We start from the raw sequence: 20,952 nt of genomic DNA, 5'->3' as shown, positions 1-20,952 counted from the left end.
TTTCAGCTTCCAGACCAAAAGTCTCTCACAGCACTACAAGAGCACTCAAAAATGGACTGGATCCAGCTTTGAATATGATAAACTTCCCAAGACTCAGTGAAACAGTGGTCAGTGAATTTTAGCTTGAAGTAGCAAAGAGTAATTTGTGAGTTCTGTACCATCTAAGTCTAATTTTAACACAGCCACAAATTATATTGTTTCTTCACATGAACTTAATTCAACTCCTCATTGGGGTAGCTAAACTTGAAACCTACCAACAGGAAAATAACTAAACTATTTTTTTCTGCCACAATAAGATATGAATTAATGGTTTCACCCATTTTACAGTATATATTCTTCTACAGTTTATTTATTAAATTAAAAAATTAAAATCTTGCTGCTTTCTTATTCTGAATGCACAGCCTCCTCAAAAAGGAGGTCCTTCCAGACATTTAAAAGGAAAAAAGAGTGTTTTACAATAGGAAAAGGCAGCACACTGCATTTCAAAATCCATTAAAATATAAAATTCTGGTTACAGGCTCAACAATCTGCCTAATTAGTTTTTTCTAATTAGCAGGATGCTCTAACCTCTTTAATAAGACTTCTGTGGACAGAATGTTCCATACTGGTTATCCATCTGAGGAAAAAACTAAACAAATACTTCTGAAGTGCAGCTAATAGAACAAATGTGGCTGGGCTTCATGGTCAGAAGGCTGCTCTGGCATGTAATACTAGCAATCTGCAAAAACATGAAATATTCTACCTTGGATACATTACTGCTCACACTAAAGAGCCCCCTGGATTTCAAAGACAAAAAATGAAAGATATTATTTGCAAGAGTCAATGAAGTTACAGTTCTAAACCACATGCTGGAAGGCAAAATAAATAAAATAACACTTAAAAAATTAAATTAAAACCAAAATAAAATAGGCATGGACCAGACACCATACAAAAGTGAACTGAAGAGATAATGGGAAGGCAAATACCACAGTGATGCTGTAACAACCCGGAGTGTGGTTGCAAAGCTCTCTGGCTGCACAGCAAAGCATTTGCTTGGGGCACACAGCTTTTGTATCTTCCTCTTCATCATTCAGAGCCTTAGTCTGTACCTAGCAATTAACAGGCAGCAGTATTGTCTCCAAATCCCATTTTATCCAAAAAAAAAATTTTCATTATTCCTCTATATCAACCATGCTGTTTAAAAACTATGGGTTAAGAGAAATGGGGAGCCCCAGCAGTATCTGTGACCAGAGGAAAACTCTGGAGATAAAGAAAACCCAGTCCCCTGCTCCATTAGGAGTTAGCAGAGCAGCTGCTGAGCTTCATCTCAACAGCTGAAATATCCTTTATACTCCTTAAAAATGCAGGAAGCGCACAAGCATCTCAAACTCCCTCCCTGCCACCAATTCATTCACCCCGATTCCACCCATGGCCCCAACATGTTGGTCTCATCACCCATCAGCAGACAGGAAAACTATTACAGCCTTCACTTTTTTCCAATCAGTATCTAGGAAAACAAGAGCCATGTGCAAAATATAATCTAAGAACAGTCCCTTGAAAACCTCCTGCTAATGACAGGAGGTACAGAGGCACCATAAATATTGACTTCAAACACACTGAGCCCCAGAGACCCCACGCACTCCACAATGTCAATGACCTTCCATGCAGCTGTTAGCATTGGAAATTAGGATTTTTCAAGTACAGATGCTTACTTTAATGCTGAATTTATATTCCACTCATCATAGCATAGCATGGTTAACAGTTGGACTTGATGCTCTTAGAGGTTTTTGCCAACCTTAATGATTCTGAGTCTATGATTAAAATCTAATATTTTTCTTCTATACTAAAATGTAAAATTACATAAAAATATTTTCCAGTGTGTTTACACCAGAATGAGTTTTAATTCAATGCAAGACCATGCTCCAGGTCCTCTGCTCCATGTTAGAAAAAAATGGAAGAAAATGTAGGTTTTACTATTTCTAACTTATGATGCAATTTTCAATAATTACGTTAGACTCTAGTTTTCCAGATTCTTTTGAGGCAAATTCCTCCTTTCTGACACTCCCGCCTATGGAGCTTTTGGGGACAAGACCTGAGGTCTGTGTTTAGAGCACTTCAGACCTGAATGCTTCAACAGCCACAGAAACCACTGAAAACCAATTCCAGACCAGGCTGGGCCCACAGGATCCTCTGCAGGGCTGATACTAAACCTCAGAAGAGCAAGTTCTGCTGCAAGCCGGATTCCACCTGGAGTAGATGGCAACACAACAGGCTGGAGGAGGTAAAGATGAGGGCTCTGTAATCAAGACCTCTTCTGAAAAAGCCTTTTGACTGGAAAACATCACTTGAGTCATCAGTAACCACAATGGCCAGTTGAACCCACACAAGTGAACTCCTCCCAGTCAGGACCTTGAAGATTCGTGAAAGTCATGGAGAAACACGAGGACACCAAATATTTGCTCCTGAGATAACTGAGAGTCACAAATACCAAGAAGTGCCCAACATCTCATGGTAATTCAAGTTCCTCCCAAAGCATCTACCACCCACCTTTTTTCCTCCCACTCTGACACCCCACAGCTAAGACCTGAGGATGTAACAATAAACTGGAACCAACTTCAGTCTAGGATGATGGCAACAAAGAAGGAATTCAAGTGGTAAAGTAAAAAAAGAAAATAACCACGAGAATATGATCACTCTACTACCAAAGGGGAAAAAAAAACCCGCCAAAATCACCCCCAAAATTCATCTTTTCCTGCATAGTTTTAGAGTCTTTAGCAATATTTCTTAAAATGCATTTGGCAGATAAAATTTTTAACTGTTAGGTTTTTATATAAAATTGACTACCAGAAAATTTCTGCATTAAAAATAATTTAAAATAATTCAGTTCCTCAGGGTTTAGGCATAGAGATGTCACCATGCATGCTAACTGCTCCATGTTTAGTGAGTTACAACTCTTCTGTCACGAGTAGGAAATGCATTTTGCACACAAAAGCCAAAGGCACTGTCAAACCTGCAGCAATCTGCAGAACATTTGGAAAAAAATGCCTGCAAACTAACTGTTACTAGATAACGGTCCCATTTATCATTCTTAAATTCCATCTTTAATTAAAAATGGGATATTCTCTTACATAAATAAAAAATTACAGATGTTCTCAAATTACTCTCCTTCAATTTTTTTAGTTTTTCCATATATAATATACATAGAGTTACGTGTTCAGAATTTTTTCACGTTATTACATAACACCTTAGTACATGAAGATTTTTTCCATATTCTAACTAGATACATATAATTTTCCATAGAGTAGGCTATATTAAAAAATATTAGCACTCAAAGAATACATGTTAACAGAAATCAGTAGGAATATCATTTAACTGCAAGAAAAATAGAATCTGAAATTAATTTTCTATTGTTCTACCCATAATCATTTACAACTTTTTAAAACATTTGGTAAATCACTAATTTAAAGGACTGATGTAGTTATATCAGGTAAGGTGGTGTGAGAGAAACATTAGCTCCACTCTAAATACACTTTTTTTCCATATAATTCTTTGACATACTGTTAAAAGGAATTAATTCTTCCAGTTATTCTTCAACAAGAAAACCACATATTTGCTTTTGATGTTGTGTTCACCGCTGTTTCCTTCATCCTTTCTTCAAGTTGCAACTAGACAGAAATATAAGTTCAAGCATGCAACAAGTAAAATGGAAATTAAGAGAGCTAAAACAAAAAATGATGAACAAGAAGGCAAGGTTATAAACATAAACAATAAAAACAGCCAGTGCTCTGAAATGGAAAGCATTCTTTAAAATGACTGTGTCCACTGGACCATCAGAGTAAATGTGCAGGAGGAAGGGAGGAAAAGACAGGGACAAAGGACAAAGGCAAGAAAGGAAAAATACTGTCCAAGGGAATCAGGAAATTGTGGAAATCTTCATTACAGAACGATGAACAAAAAAAAGCCTTTCAGTTCCTTTGTATTCATCAAATATATTCCCATTAATAGATGCAATGTATGTATTCCTAAATGTTTTTTGTATGGAAGTTAAATTCATCATCATAATGACCCAAAGCCTACCAATACTTAGGCTGAGATGTATTAAAGGGAAGAGGAGCAGGAAATAAATTGATCAAACTCTGGTACAGGGGAGTCAGAAGTTGATCCTAAATTAGATGTTTTCCATTGTGGCACAATTTAACACAAACTCCTGCCAAGGTATGTGTTGTGTGTTTAGGGAAGAAACAAGACAATATTCCACAAAATGTAGTGGTTAATGATTTGACTAACATTTCTGTTTGGTACAGAATGGCATTTATGAAGCAACCATCCATCCACAAGCACCCTCACCCACTGTGCCTCAGCTCACACCAGAGTGGGCTCCAAGATTACGGCCTGAGTCCCTTGGATGGCACTGCACCAGGAGGTGATGGCCTTGGAGAGCAACCAATGGATCCCAGCCTTGTCTTAGGGACAGTCAGTCCTGCAATCCCAGAGCAATCAAGAAGATAAATCCAGAAAACATCTCTGGACACATTTTCCAGAGTGACAGTGGACCTTCAAAATCTACACTGAAACTCATGGACACCCACAGCAGGTGCCAAGAGCCCTCAGTGGCATAAAAAGCAGATGTAGAAAAAGAATCCTAAAATGGTTTGGGTTGGAAAGGACATTAAAGATCATCCAGTTCCAAATTCCCTGCCATGGGAAACTTGGTGGCTCCAAGCCCCATCCAAGCTGGCTCTCAGGTAGAGGCACATGGGCTGAAATAGGTAAGGAAAGGCCCCTGGATTCACTCTGAAGACTGGAAACTGAGATGTCACAACCACCCGAACCAAGACTTTCAAACTTCAGTGTGTTTGGGTCAATTAAAGCTTACCCAAAAAAAACCTCCAAAAGTATACGTGTTTATATTAGTGCTAAGGTAGGTCTTCTCCCAAAATTGCTTTGCTAAAAACAGTTTGCACAATGTAAAATTCCTTTTCATTATGCATCAATTCACAAAACTCAGTCTAGTTGTGGGTACTTATTAAGAAAATTAGTTGCTTATGACACCAGAACACAAAGCTATAAATCTAAATCATGTGCAAAGCAAGCATCTGACAAAATTTGTAATATTTACTTCTTAGTAAAAAAACAAAAAAACAAAAAACAAAAAACTACCTGAGATTAGGGAAAAAAGCAGCACCAAAAAAAAGGGGAAAAATCAATATTTTTCTCTTTATTAGATGCAAACTAAAGCTTTTTTAGCTTTTAGCTTCCCTTTGGAAGATCAAATTAGTGTTATGGGCTGGAATGACAATGAATTGTGGAAAGTATCATATTGTTTATAATATAGTAGTGTATATGTTTGTTATTTGAAAATAGAAATGTAATCCATAACTAATCTAGAAATAAAATATATACACAGCAACCATTTAAAAGGACAGATAAAATCCTCATTAAAATCCTAAGTGCAGAAATACTGAATCATAATGCACAATTTCATTACATTTTACTGCCAGCAATGTAAATATCAATTCTCCAGGTGATTCATAAAATTCATTTTAGAAAGAAAAATAAGGATTTCACCCGGCGTTTGAGAACATAAAGGAAAACACATGCTAGGGTTTGAAAACCCAGACTGTTCTTTCCTTCTCTCATCAGAATATTTTGCTGGAATTTCAGCAAATCTTTTACACATCAAACAGACAACTGCCATTTCACATTAGCACTTTGTAGAGATCACCCAGCAGTCCCAGCCCGCGTCCTCCCTGGCCCCGCACCTCTCCCCGCATCGTCTTCATCATTCCCAGCTCACTTCTGCCAAAATTCAGCTCCCCATATATACACTTCCCCTGACTTCAAAGGAAGGAGCCTGCATTTAAACTCATCTAAACCCTCTTTTAACTATCCAAATTGTGAAATTGCCTAATAATGGGAGTGTATTTAAGGGAGGAAAAAAAAAAAAAAAAAAAAGGCATGTTGGACAAATTAACCAAGTAAAGTTTTTGGAGGGAATAGTGCATGTGGGGGTTTCCACACAAAAACGTAAAGAAAACCTGTCACTTTTAAAATGAATAGCTACCATCTGCCAGCATTTTATCTGAGGCAAAGTTGATTAATGCAAAGTGAATGTTTAAGATCACATTGCTGTCTGCCTGAATAAATTTCAGGTAGTTTACTTGGGAGGTTTTTTGTCCTGTTTCTTAGAAGATTTTTTTGCTGTTCTTATTGGATCGCCCCCTCCAAGTTTTTCGGCAGCCAGAGCTAAGAATAAAAAAACATTTGTTCTTAAATCATGGTGCTGTACAAGGACTTTTGAGCACCAGAGTATTGTTTCTGGCCCTTCAGAGCAAGAGAATTCATCTCCCTCAAAAGGACATCCCACCTCCTTCATCAGCTTCACAAAAACTTTTCAGGCAGCCTCTCTCCATCACATTGAAAAGGAAATTTTCGCAGTCTGGTTGTGAGCAGAGAAACAACAGCAGTGCTGTTATCCTCAATAGGAAGTGATTTTGCCTCTAGACCCTCCCTAATTTTTTACTTCATTTTTTACTGGGTGAAGTCTTTTTAGCAGATTTTTTTTTACCAATTATTAAATCATTTGCTTTTATTTACACTATCTTCACCATTTAAAAAAAAGCAAATTAATTATGATTCTAAACCCTTTTTTTCTGTTAACTTTCACACCTTGATTTACATTAGCATTCTGCTAAAAATCTTTCTCAAATCCATTTGATAATATGGCCCCTTTCCCAAATTCTCTTTGACCGTTAACATTTTTCGGGAGAAGCTTCCAGAACGGGTTTGGGGCGATATTAACCTAAATCAAACAAAACCCAGTTTTACACATGCATTCCCATGTTACGTTTTTCCAGCATCAGATGGCCTCCAAGTTCTCCCTCAGCAGAGAGAATTTCACACCCCTTATCCAGGCTGGGACACCCTCTATTATCCAGGGCTACAGCAGTGGAGGGCATCATCTGTGCTGAGTGGTGGAGCTTCGTGCCATTCCATATGGACGTATATTCTCTGTGCTTACACTCAAAGCTGGCTGGACACCAGCCAGCTCTGGTCAGAAGTCACCAAGTTGTTTTAGCTCAGTACATGGTGCCTGTGTCTCGTATCTCAGTAGGGTTTATTGGTTGAGGCTCAACATGGTGCTAGGACGGCCATCTGGCCCCCGGAGCGGAGCGAACTCCCAGCCAGCTCCCTCGGAGCGTGGGCAGGACAAACGTGTGTGCGTTTGCACCAGCCCGTGTGAACTAACCTGGGTGAACTCAAAATGTTTTGTTCAGGGGGAAAGAAACGCGAGCAAGTTTAGCACTAATGGAATTAAAGCAGTAATGACCCTTTGTTCAGCGAGGGAGCGGAAAAGCGGAGCGCAGGGTGAAGCAGGGGCTCCCACGCCTTCCTTTGGGCACCTCCACAACAAGGTGAGAATGTGGAGATTGGTACCCATCAGTGAGTTACACCCACGTGGTATTTTTAATCAAAAAAGTGTTTAAGGCCATCTTGGATAGGGATTGGAGAAACCTGGTCTAGTGGAAGGCGTCCCAGCTCCCCTGGGGCAAAGGGCTTGGAACAACATGGTCATCTCCAACCCAATCCAATTTGTGATTACGTGTTTCTAGGAGACCTGAATCCTGTCCTTATGGGATACTGGATATTACATTTAGTCACCTTATAAATTCCTGCCTTTACATCAGCTCATCAAAGCACAAGGGATCTCTAGCAGCACATTCCCTTCCTGTCCAGGAACATGTCCCACTGTGCCCCACACAAAGCTGCAGTTAAAACATGAAGAGCAACAAAGACATGGGGTGAAACCAAGACAACCTCTGGGGAGAAAGTTATTCACTAATTCCAAAGAGATGAGACACGTCCCATCTTCAAATGCAGTGAATTTGAGCAGCAACATCAAAATACACACTCTTAGTAGTTAATGCTAGGAATGAGGTTTATGTTTATTCACCTACATATAGAAGCAAACACCATAAAATATACCCAAAAAATCCCAAACAGTATGAGATAACCAATTACCAACAAATTAAAAGTTTATCTTTTTTTAACTGATGTACTACTCGTACATACAATTTATTTATTCCTAACCTGAGCATTATGAGGGTCAAATTCTAGGACAGCCTCTAATGCAGGACAAATTATTGCAGTTCCTACAAAGATTATATAAACATTTCTAGTATTTTACAGAAAGATGTAAACAGGCAGGAATGTTTCCAGCACAAACAGGTATCTATGTATTCAGATTTAATGAAACTTGCCCTGCCTTGCTTTGAGTTACATCCTCAAACACCTTCTCCAGGGCACGCAGTAACATTTCCAAAAACAAAGTATCAAGAAAACAGTTAAATCCTCAAGCTTGCAAATGGTCACACATCCACACAGTGTTATGTTTTCAGTAGGATTGAACTACTCACTGGAAAAAAAAAATTAAAATTTTAAGGGTTGCTTTTTGAAGATATTTAGGGGACACAGCCCACCAGAATTCACTCTATAATAATGCATTTTCTGCTTGCAGAATAGAACAAAAGTATCAGATCTGAAACAGTCTTAAATCTAGTAAATTTTAATAGAATATTAAAAAAATAAAATCAAGAAACAACCACATCTACACCATATAACGTTGAAATGTACTCTCCTTTGCTGAACACCACCCCCAGGTTGGGGTTTTAATCCAGAGCTCAATTAATTGAAAACAATAATTTGTTTTCTCTTTTGTAAAAAGCACAGAATTTGTCTTTAAAATATAGTTGTCAGATATCAAGGGGTATATATATGCTAACATTTACCCTAGGGGTATTTCAGGGCTAGAATCTGTTACAAATAAAATCTTTATTCATATGAACAGCTACCTGGGGGGCAATACTGAATGTTATACATAATATTTATATATATATATATTTAAAATAATATAGCAGTGCTATTAAAACACACTGGAAGCTACACTGAATTTAGTCACTCTGTTTTACAATTTTATGCTACTAACTTTTTGGAGATTGAATTATTTTGAAGAGGATAGCTCCTAAAAGATAAACTCCTTTCATCGAATGTATCATACTACTGTTTTTCTATCTGTAATTTAGTAGACTGCTCACTGCAATAAAGAAAATAATTACAGGGAAAAAAAGCATTTTTGTTTTTCATTAAATTGTGCAACAGTATTTTCAAATTTGAGAACTTTCCTTGAATTAAGAATTTTTAGAAGGCTAAAAAAATTTCCTCTTTTATATGCTTTCTAGAATTACAGAATAGTCACTGTGTGCTATGGAAAACAACTTTAGGCTAAAGATCAGACACCCACATTTATCAAGAAGCTGAAGCTGTCTGAAGAAGCTGGGAGACAAAGCAGTGAGCACAGCAGCTCTGCAGAGTGCCAGCAGCCTGAGGAGGCTTTGCTGGACCTTCCAAATCCATGGAATGAAGATAATATCCCACGAACTGCTAACAAAACTCTCAGATGGTTGAAAACCTTGTCTAGAGAAAGCAGACAGTAATTCCTCCCTTTTTCAGTGCACTTCAAATGCTGTGATTTGGAAACTGCCACCACAAGAATGAAACTCCTCGGACCAACGCAACGTCCAAACACCTTCTTTCCAATTAAGGAAAAATCTGTGACTCTACAGCAATTGAAACTGAGTCTGTGGCTACTGCACATCAACATCTGTGATCATTCCAGGATCTCTAGGCAAGTGATCCACCTTTAAATTCTCCTTCTGACCTTCTAAGTTGAAGGGATTCCGCATGCTTGGGCTTCCCATTCCTCAGGATTCCCATGCTCCCCTCAGGAGATGAAGGAAAACATGAGCTGGTTTAACACATTGCTCAACAAAACCAAGAAAACAGAAAAGCAAAACTTTTCTGAAGAAATGCAGCACAGACTTTGCATCGGGGAATTAATACAAATCCAGGCAGCGCTGCAGATCAAACACTGAGTGTCCAATATCTCCCGTAACAGCCCTATGTGTTCCCTGTGGAGGGTGAGGACACCTTCTCCCTGTGACAATCCTGGGGTGATCTCCACGTTCTTGGGAACATCATGTTCCTGCACACCAAGAGAGCGGCCGTACAGTTCACAAAAGTAACATTAAATGCCCTGTTTGTTACCAACGCAGCTTTAGTTTGTGCTCAAGGGAGGACACGTCTGTTCTCTGATAAAACAATTAGCAAGTTCATCACAGAAACTCTCTGCTCACTGCAGAGCGTCTGAATTTAACATCTACGGCTCTGCACCGCATCCTTTGTTTCAAAGGCACTTTTTAACACTAATCCTTAACTCTCTGAGTGTCACATTTAAACTAACAAACCTTCCTGCTCCCAAAAATTAGCTTATATGGATAGAAGTCCAAGTCCTGTAAAACATATCTATACTACTTCTCTAAAATACATCAGACTTAACAGCATCGGTATTACTTCTCACACACACCAGGATCTTGAAATAAAGTACAGTTTGAACATAAAGATTTAGTAAGGCAGCTCCGTTATCACAAGTGTTTGCACTTGAAATATCCGTGACCTTTCTGCACTGCTAAACATACAAATAAAAACAAGGTGTTTACGAAATGTCACATTTATGGAAAGCTCTTATAAAAGAAAGGGTTTTTTTCTGTAAATAATATCAATATTATAAATAATGCAAATTTGGTATTTTCCACAACATCACAAGAAGATTGAAATATTTAAATGTGCAATTCTAAACACACAGTATTGCCAGTTTACAATGGAATTTTGTCTTAACAAACTGCTACCTGGGAAGCTAATCTTCAGTGGTTATTAGAAAGCTTAGAAATAACAGAATTAAAATTAATTTTAATCAGTGTGTTTTCTGACAGTAGAGTAGTCATCCTTACTAGGTTGAATCTGATGCACCTATACTTTCAATTTAATAAAATAATCGAAACATTCAATTACAAAACAAACATTAAAAATGTGCAAGTAAAGTAGAAGGTACCTCTAATCAGTTTTCCTCTCACCAGCCATATCAGCCCTTGATCCTAAAATTTTATGCTGCCTGCGAGGACAAGGTACAAATTCTATTTTAACCATCGCATCTTTGTCAACTTTGACTGTTTGATTCCCTCTGCTCCAACCCGAACAGCACCAGCAAAGAAAACGCTTTCCTCTCCTTAAGATGCTCCATTGGTTAGATCAGATTTATTTGCTGTCAGTAAAGGTTGTATTTGCACATAAGTCTATGACAGATTGCAAGTTTATTAACTTCAAGTGAGTTTTCAGGCTGCTGGGTTGAGGTTTTTTGTTGGGTTGTTGGGTTTTTTGTGGGGTTTTGCTTTTTTTGGTTTTTTTTGTCAGCGCTCCCTCCCCCTTTCCCCAAGATGTGGGTTACTTGACAAATTGGAGTTAAGTTATCTTAGGTCAGTGTAACTGTAAGTTAAACTAATGAAGTGTATGTCTATGAGTGATGTCTGATTAGTTTAATGCAGTTAGTGCTGGACAGCTTGGGCTGCTGACCTTGAAGGAACACAGATAACATTGTGATGCGTTGGAGGATGTGGTTGTGATACAAGACAAATTTACATAACAGTTTGTCATGTACACTCCTCCAAAACAAAACTGTTGCAAAAAGAAAGCAAGAGGAAACCAACACTCAATGCCTCGCACAAGACAAAATGGGGAAAATTAATTATAACGTTTGGCTTGGGGTGGGAGATTATTTTAAATGGGAGCCAAAAGCAGGCACAGGAAAGGTGTACATTTACACAATATGTGTTCCAAGATGGCTTAGACATTGTGCTGGGTAACACTGAGCAAATGCAGCCTTCTACAGCAAAAATCCACTCTTGAAAACTGATATTCCTTCCTCAGGAAGCACCTACTCACAGTAAAAAAAAAAACAGACCCACTTATGAACTGTGACTCATTGGCACATCATTCAGGTGTGCTCAGACTCCTCCTAAGCTCATTCTGCAGCTGCTTGGGCTAAAAGAACCCTGTGCATGAACAGTCTCTCCCCATGAAGGTGCACAGTCTCCACACAATGTTCTGCATGCTGTGAGCAAAGCTCTATCTCACTGCTCCAGACAATCACCTTGCCACATCTCATCTGATCAGGTAGGCCAAGCAAAACTGCTGGGTTTAGAGACAGCTTGGCTCTGGAGGGGCTGATTCTCACTATGTGATAGCTATCTTGTTGACCTAAATCGCCTGTTTTTATCAGCCCAGGTTCTAGCTGATGGAAATTTGCTACTTACATAAATGTATAATTGACACCCACAGTTGCTGGCACGTTACTGAACCGGACCATCATTAAGATAAAACTGCTCCCTTAATCCTCCAGGTCAGCCTGAGCAGGACACTGATAAATCAGACTTGCTAATAGATACATGGGAGGGCACGTGAGGAAGCTTGCAGTGTTCACATCTGTGCCATCTCTCAGCCTAATCTGTGAAGCACAGTTTAAACCTTTCAGAATGACTGAGCTCACATGATAAATTTCAAATAAGAGATACGCACACATGCATAGACATCAAGTACCCAGATATTGAGACTCTCACAGACTGGAGATGCAAGACAAAACAGTCCTGGAAACTCTAAATAAAACATATAATTTCTCAGTTATACCCCAAAAAGAAAAACCTGTGCTGCCCACTGCAAGCCCCTGATTGCTCCCACATACATCCTTGCATACGCACGGATGCAAGGAGTAAGTTCAAGAGACCTGGTTGAAGGCACCTGTGTAATTTGAGTTTAGAAAGTATTCAATCCCTTCGTTACCTGTAATTAGAACTTGTTGGCACTGTTTGCATGAAATAAAGAGCAGAAGTCCGTGCCTTCCAATGCCACTTCTTGGCTGGGAGCGTGCAGAGGACACAATCTTCTTGTAGCTCTTCCTGGAGAAGATCCATCAGCTGTTTGTGGGAGCCACCATAAAATGGTTCTATAAGAAGGACACTCATTTTCCAAATACTTCAGAACTGTCTGAAACCTGAAAATGAAAACAGAGAAGTATTTTACTTTAGAAACATATCTTTATTATTGTTATCACTCAAGAAAATTATAGTGGAAGAAGAAGAAATATACTGCAAGGCCTTATAATATAATTCTTAGTATTATATTAACGAATTTACTTCAGAAAAGGCTACTTAACAATAATGATGTCTACATTATTTTAACCTTTAAAAGATACTGTCTGTAAATTTTAAATGAATGAAAATGTGCAAGACTTAGGAACACATTGTATCCTGAATTTATGGGTTCATTTTCAATCCTACATTTAAAAACAGCTTTACTTTACACACTACCTCCCTAATACAGTCAATTATTCCATAACTTAGAATGCAGCTTATTCATTCTAATATAGGTTTCCCTCCTTTTCCTGATGGCAGAGAAAATTAAAGAGCAATTCAAACACACTTCAGCCAGAACAGTTGCCAGTAACAGTGATTTGGGTAAGAGACTTAAAGGCAGAGAGCAGCTTGGGGAGGTGCAGCTGGAGCATCCCTCAGGACACTCTCCTGCATTGCTGGGATCACAACCCCAGCAACAACAGGAGATGTAAACCACCCTATTTCTTCTGAGTACTCCAAAGTGGGTGGAAGAGAACACTAGAGGAGGCTCAAGGAAGCTCTGAGACAAAAAGCCACAGAGCTGCTCACAAACAGGATGCAGAACGTGCTGCCCAAAGCGAGGGGACAGATGAAAACCCGGTGACTATTGCTCATCGCCCTCATGAGTCACACCCTTGGGGTACTCAAAAGCTGCTTTTCACATGCTTCGAGCAAAGCCACCACACACAAAAGCTGAAAGCAAAACCCCGAAAGGTGTTCACCATCCACAAACACCTCTCTGATGGTTTCCCTCTCAACACTCCCTAAGAATGACGGACTTCCTGCTTAAACTCAGTTTCTCCGGACTCCTGTTTGACAGTGTACATTGCAAGACCTTACACCCAATTCCTGACCTGCAATTTCTAGTGGTTTCAGACTGTAATCCTTATCTTACCAAAACCTCTGGTGACAAGAAATGAGAATTCAACAGAGAACTACAGACTCTCCTGAAAATCTCAATCACCATCTCAACCATAGTTGAGAAATTTAGTTTGATTCAAGATCAGGTTAAAAATATTATGTATTCTGTAATCAGAGGGCAGAAAACAAACAAAAAGTGCACTGTGGCTATCAAAAGATCAGTTAACCAGCAACAGAACTCCAAACACTGAATCAATTTAATTGGGAGACAAAACATAAGAAACTTTTAGGTAGTTTTTCATTGTTGGCCCACCATGGTGCCAGATGAAATGGTGATGTAGAGCTTCTGGGTCATTACAGAACAATCAGCAAAAGAAAAAACATTCCGTGCTCCAACTTTCTTGTCCTAATCCAGCCTGGATTCAGGTCACCATTTGCTCTATTATTCACTCCTCCATAATATTTCAAATAAATTACTTGTTTTAACAAATACGTTCTTTGCAAAACCAAAAGGAAAGCCATCTGGAAGCAGATACTTCACTCCATTTTGGAGCTTGATTCTTTTCAGGTAGCAAAGCAGTTTCTGATCTCTTTTCCACTGACCTAATTTCAAAAAAATCACACTTTTGAGATCACTGACGTTTTCTGAATTTACAATGATGTAACCAAAATCATACTCTCTCCTCCAAAGCCCTTTTGGAGCCTGCAGGGTAATAACTGCTATAAAAACACAAGCTGTGGTTTAGAATCTGCACTATTCACCTAAAGAACAATTTGTAATTAATCATGCTATGCTTGTCATCAAATGCTACCGAAAATTTAATTCAAGGGACTAAAGGGAAGTGTTTTATAAATTCAGCCCCTAAAAATGGGGTATGTGAAAAGTTGGTAAATGCCACTGAGTCAGTCACTCAGGGAGGCTTGCAACTAATTTACAAATCATTAGCAGTATCAGTAATAAAGCAATTTGTTCATGAAGCATCTGATCAGATCACACTTCACCAGACTAGTTCTGAAACCGGTTTTATCACCAGGTTTAGCTGAACCCACACTGTGCTCTTTGGTTTTATTTTGCACCAGTTTTCACTGTACATCCCTCACGGGAACAGAGAATGACTGTACGTGCTGACGGTAAGAGATTGCTCAGTCCTCGTGTTTGCTCCTGCTTAAAGACCCTGACATTTACTTAATTATTCTGCATTTACCTACCTTTAGATCTATTAGGGAAACCGCAATACACAAGTATGACTATACAATAAACTCCCTTTGGCTATTTACATTGGGAAACTGGGTTGAATTGTGGATGTGTCGTGGAGTGGGTGTTAAGATAGCTCTTGATATGTAATTCTTCACAATAACACTCACAGACCCCGTGGCGGCAGCCCATGAGGGTGACAATCAGCAATGACACATTTTTTTTTCAGAGACGACCTAAAGCTCAAAGGTTTTCTTACAAAACTCACTCGCTCCAAAAAAATATAGGTACTGCTTATTGAAATCCTCACTAGCACTTGTAGGATTCCGTTGTTGTGTGATCTCTGTACATTACCAGCAATATACAACAAATTCAATTCAGAAAAAATGCTATAGTGTTATTTAAGAAGCAGTATATGGTTTATTTTATTCCTTTTTGACATTTGTTTTTTTTTCAATGATATGATACCTACATAAGATACTACTAAAGGATAATGGCAGTACATTATATGTCACATTCACTTCACGGCTTGAGTAAGATAAAGCAACTAAAAAGTCAATAAATCTTCTGTTTTTAAAAGATACACTGATAATGCTAAGGAAATTATATTACATATAACTAATAATTTCTTGTACTTAGAAAGACACAGAGGAGGTAGGACACGGTCGTTTGGCTCATATTTCACCCACATGACTTCCAGTTTTGTTCACATACAAAAATAACAGCTATTATTTTTGCTTTATTTCCCTTGACCCAGCCAAGTTAAGGTAAATATGTACCATAAACTCCTCAGAGGTCTCCAAAAGACACAGCTGATAAATGGCCTGAGAACATTCACCGTATCTGATGGAATGCAATCCTCAATTAAATATAAATCACTCCAGGTATTCTTTTCCCCATTTCAAAGAAAACAACAAATATTAGAAAAACAGAACTGCTTCCCCTTTCTCATTACAGTATTTCCTCTCTGGAGCCAGCAATCCTGGGTGTTCCTCAAACAGCTCAACCTCATCCACACGGCTGCAGGATCCTTTCCTTTGAAAATTTCCTACTCTGTCTTTACCATACAGAGCAGCACATTCCTCAGGATACACATTACACATCTGAAAAAAAAAAATCCTTCAAAGTGGTAACAGTGTCCAAATGACATGACTAACACAGAGGTATACTGAAGTACTGAAAAGTGTAGGTGGGTAATTAGGCTCTGTCTCAAAGCCAGAAGCTCACGGTGACATTCAACCAGGACTTTTGTCACTTGCTGCAGCTCTACCCCACACTGAAATATGGCAAGTGATGGAGTCCCTGAAAAGGCCACTTCTGTTTGAACCAATAATTTCCTTTTAAAAGGAAGTCTGAGTACTGTACAGAGTAATAAATAAAAATTATCTTTAAAGGCATGGAAGAATTAACTGTTCAACCAGACACAAAACCACGGCTTCTTTTTAAACTCTAGGTGAATGCCAACTTAGGTATTTTTGTTAACCAACCTAGGCAGAGAAAACCCATCATTTTCCACAATTTATTAAAGAACATACATTCACTCTTACATGCAGAAGTGTGGTTTCACAAACATCAGCACAGCTCACATCAGGAAGCCATAATTAGCTCTGTTCATTGACGTACTCAGACAACAAAAATTACAGACCACGTCTAAATATCTGTCCAACAAAACAGCTGAGCAGCCATCCAAACCCGAAGGAATAATTGTTAATATATTCCACAGGTAGAGATCTGCTATTAGTTACAGGAAATAAGGTATATGGTTTCAGTAATGATTGTTTTAACCGTCACAGTCCCACACATATGAGAAATTTATTCCGCCGCCGTATCCGAGCACACGTGGTTCAGAGTGGTTCAGTCACATAACTCAACCCACTGCAAAATCCACCAGGTACAACCTGTGGACATCAACATACTTCAACCTTTGATGGTTTCACCTAAGCTCGCTGTGATGGCTGACACAGGCAAAAAATTTCCATGTTCTACAGTGCAATAAAATGCAATTTTCCAAAGGATATTTGAGAGTCCTCACCTTTCCTCCTCTGTCCCTTCTCCTCCCCATCCCTACCTGAATTGGTGATGGTGATGTGCTGTAAATACACACAGAGATTGAAAGAGCCTGCACTGCCCTCCCACTCATGACAGTGACTCACCGAAACCCCAAAGCTGTACCTGAAACACAATCACATCTTAAGGTTTGACCAAAACTTAGCTTGTATTTAGATCATCCAAAAGTACCAGTTCTGAGGTTTGTCATTGCTAAACTGCATAAGTGAGAACGACAATTTATCTTTTATATAAACCAGCTGGAAAAGGCAAGAAATCCTCCACTTCTTTTGAGAATGTGGTTAAACCAAAGTTGTTCACCTGTATTTGTATGGCTGAGCAGAAGTAACATTAATTTACTGGTGACACACATAAACCACAGTCTGGCCCATGCACACAACCTGAGAGCAGCAAACACCTACAGATTATCAAAATTTACCACTACCTGGAGGCAGCAAGGAATGAAACCTGCATGGATTTCCTGGCCTGCTTTGGTCTCACTAAAATACCACATCTCATTTTTACTGAACTTATGATCTGCACATTACAAGGGCATGGAATGACAGAACGAGATGAATGGCTTTAAACTGAAGGAAGGTAGGTTTACATTAGAAATTGGGAGGAAATTCTTCCCTGTGATAGTGGAGAGGCCCTGGCACAGGGTGCCCAGAGAAGCTGTGGCTGCTCCTGGATCCCTGGAAGTGTCCAAGGCCAGGCTGGTCAGAGCTTGGAGCATCCTGGGATAGTGGAAGGTGTCCCTGCCCATGGCAGGGGGTGGCACTGGATGAGGCTTAAGGTCCCTTCTGACCCAAAACATTCTGTGATTCTATGATGCAATCAGAATTGTAAACACCATAATTTTTTAACAATTGGTTTGATCTCAATAAAATTGTGAGGACTGCCAGGTTCAGTTCTTATGTCTGTGTTTTCAGCCCTGAGATAGAGCAACAGGAATTGGAAGCCAAGATTCTTAAGATGTCCCATGGCTATCAATCCAGAGATACCCTGACACGAGAGACAGTTAAGGCTCCTTCAGAGTTTATGTATTTAGAAAGTAACATGCCGTAAAATCTGAACATTACCCTGTGAATGCTAAGTTAACAATATTCCTATAAATCTTTAGGAAAAAGATGTTAATGCATATGCAGTGTATGCATTTTAAAACTCAGAATTTAAACTGTTTTACTATTTTATCTAGGCATAGGCACTAATGACCTTCATAATTTTCTGTCGTAAATTAAATTTGGTTTTTTCCAGCTACAGAAAAGAAAAAAAAAATTAATCCCTAGAATTTTCTTTTTACCTTCTTCCCTGACACAGTCTGAGACTATCATAAATACTTTGCATCTATACTTCTAGCCATCCTCAATCAACATCTTTGAAGATCTTAATCTATACTGAATAAATTATTGCAATTTATACTTTTTTCCAGTGGAGAAAGACATCTGTGCATCACATTTATGGTTAACTCAAAACCACAACAGTCAAAGCTACCTCAGTGGGGAAGCCCCTATCCTCCCATGGAGCACAGCACTCCAAAGATGTATTTTCAGGGAAATTTCCCTGACTGATGTGCTGATCCCTCAGAACATTGTATATTGTATTTGCCATTTCCAACCTGGTTTCATTGTGTGTAATTGACCTCCTAAATTGTATACATGGGACTAAATACTACTCAGGACAGGGCATGAGGGATACTCAGCACTCTGTAAACCACCTTCACAAATTCAGATTTACAAGAGCAAATTAAGAGTTGTTAATATTTAATTAGGATAAAATTTTCTTCCAAAGGAAGGCAAGACAGAAGGGGAAAAGACATAGAAAAGGTGTGATGGAGAACCAGGGCCATGCTCTGCCAGAGAAACAACTACAGCCACCATCACCCAACACCAACAAACCAAATTAACTCTTCCACAGGCTTTGTTCCTGTCTCCCCCCTTTGATGGTCCAAATATATTTACAGAAGCTGACATGAGTATGCTGCAGAGCAGAAGACATTAAATAATTATCTTCACAAAAAGTTTTACATAATTTTGAGGAGCTCTTCCACCACTAACAGGATTTTTTTAAACAAGGTAAAAAAAAATTACAGCTCTGAGAGTATAACCCCATATGAGAGTATGCCAGGTTTGCAATTGGATCTGAGAGAAAATTAGTTATTCTGATTTAACAGTTAATTATAAGCTCCCATTTGCCATGTAATTCAGAAGCCTAGAAAAATGAAAACTGATTTTAATAGAAACTGCTAAAGTTGTTAAATGATATGTTGGCTTTATCCAACTTATTTGCAGTGTGTTTACAGCACATGAAGGATCAACACAGTTTACAGGACTCAACCTTTCCAGTGCTGCACCTATGACTATAAATTTGATAGCCCTGGTGATGCTGAAGGCTTACATTAGGTTTAAATAGATGAAGGATCCTTGATTTAGAGTATCTCTGAGAGGAGAGGGAACTAATAGGTGTGGTAATGGGAGATGTAGCACTATTTTTAAACTTGACAGGAGACATATTAGTTGCTAGCTCCCTATTATAGAAAAAGTCCCAGTCTGGTAATAATGGGCTGGCATTTTGAAATTCCTCCGATTTATTAGGAATATGATGAGAAATGTGCTCCACATGCTCTGAGCTTCAGACCAGTTTCTGTACAGAAGGTAAGAATTACAATGTGCATTCATGGCCAGTTCAAAGAGCACATGTATTCATTTTTTAAAAGTCACAAATATTTTAACTAATTTTATTTGAAAGTCACAGTCTACAGTGCATATTAGCCAATTGATTAAAAGACAAAGCATTTGCTAGAAGCCATCATTAGTCACTCTGTGAGGTAATAAAAATAAACCCACATCAAAAAGTTGATTTGTTTTCCCCAGCAAATATGAAGTAGTAAAATGCTAAATGAAGACCAAATCACTCCTGTGTCAACAGAATTTGGGATTGAGGAATTAAACTGCTCTAGTACAAAAGCTAGAACTGCAAGAGTTAATTTAAACATTAGGCTTGGTAGCCTGAGATGTTTGGCAGCAACACTTGAGTGGGCACAAGCCAGATTTCTTTTGCAGTCAGAAGGTATCCCTTTGCATATGTGATGAAAGGATCTGCATCTTCAGTCACACCTTGAGTCCATGAAAAGGATGCAATGAGATCTACTGTCAAATAGAGTTCAACTGTGAAATCAGGGAGGGGCACCACACACAGGAGCAATTCTGAGGGCAGGTGGCCAGAAAGCCAACTCTGTCCTGAGCTGCATCCAAAGCCATGGGGGGGCAGCAGGTTGAGGGAGGGGATTCTGCCCCTCTGCTCCCATGAGATCCCAACTGCAGAACTGCATCCAGCTCTGGGGTCCTCAGTACAAGAGAGATGTGGACTTGGTAAGCCTGGTTGGAAGATCTGGAGGTGTTCACCTGGAGAGGAGAAGGCTCCAGGGAGATCTCAGAGCCCCTGCCAGAGCCTAAAGGGGCTCCAGGAGAGCTGGAGAGGGTCTGGGGACAAGGCATGGAGGGACAGGACACAAGGAATGGCTTCACACTGAGAGGGTTACATGAGATATGAGGACAAAATCTTTCCCTGTGAGGGTGGTGAGGGCCTGGCACAGGGTATCCAGAGAAGCTGTGGCTGTCCCTGGATCCCTGGAAGTGTCCAAGGCTGGGCTGGACAGGGCTTGGAGCAACCTGGGATGGTGGAACATGTCCTGCCCACAGCAGGAGGTGGGAACAAGATGAGCTTTAAGGTCCTTTCCAACCGAAACCATTCTGTGATGCAAAGTTCACAAGACATTTCAGTAAGACTACTTCAAACTTTATTTCAACA

At 39.2% G+C, this 20,952-nt stretch overlaps 1 protein-coding gene across 13 annotated transcripts in view; it reads right to left on the bottom strand.

The window, feature by feature from the left end:
* The window catches only part of GTDC1 (glycosyltransferase like domain containing 1), a 169,793-nt gene that overhangs the window by 104,072 nt on the left and 44,769 nt on the right, over positions 1-20,952 (bottom strand). For 12 of the 13 annotated variants that reach the window (XM_038143574.1, XM_038143575.1, XM_038143576.1 and 9 more), the window contains one exon: positions 12,709-12,919. In XM_038143574.1, the coding sequence (XP_037999502.1) occupies positions 12,709-12,890 (182 nt within the window). In that variant the 5' untranslated portion in view covers positions 12,891-12,919. Of the gene's footprint in view, positions 1-12,708; positions 12,920-20,952 lie in introns of those variants that run through there. The other variant, XM_038143581.1, reaches the window with a different exon arrangement.

The sequence above is a fragment of the Motacilla alba genome, chromosome 7, assembly GCF_015832195.1.
Source record: "Motacilla alba alba isolate MOTALB_02 chromosome 7, Motacilla_alba_V1.0_pri, whole genome shotgun sequence".
Taxonomy (NCBI): Eukaryota; Metazoa; Chordata; class Aves; order Passeriformes; family Motacillidae; genus Motacilla; species Motacilla alba.
Note: the sequence above shows the minus strand (reverse complement) of the source record. Positions and strands in the feature narration are given on the sequence as shown.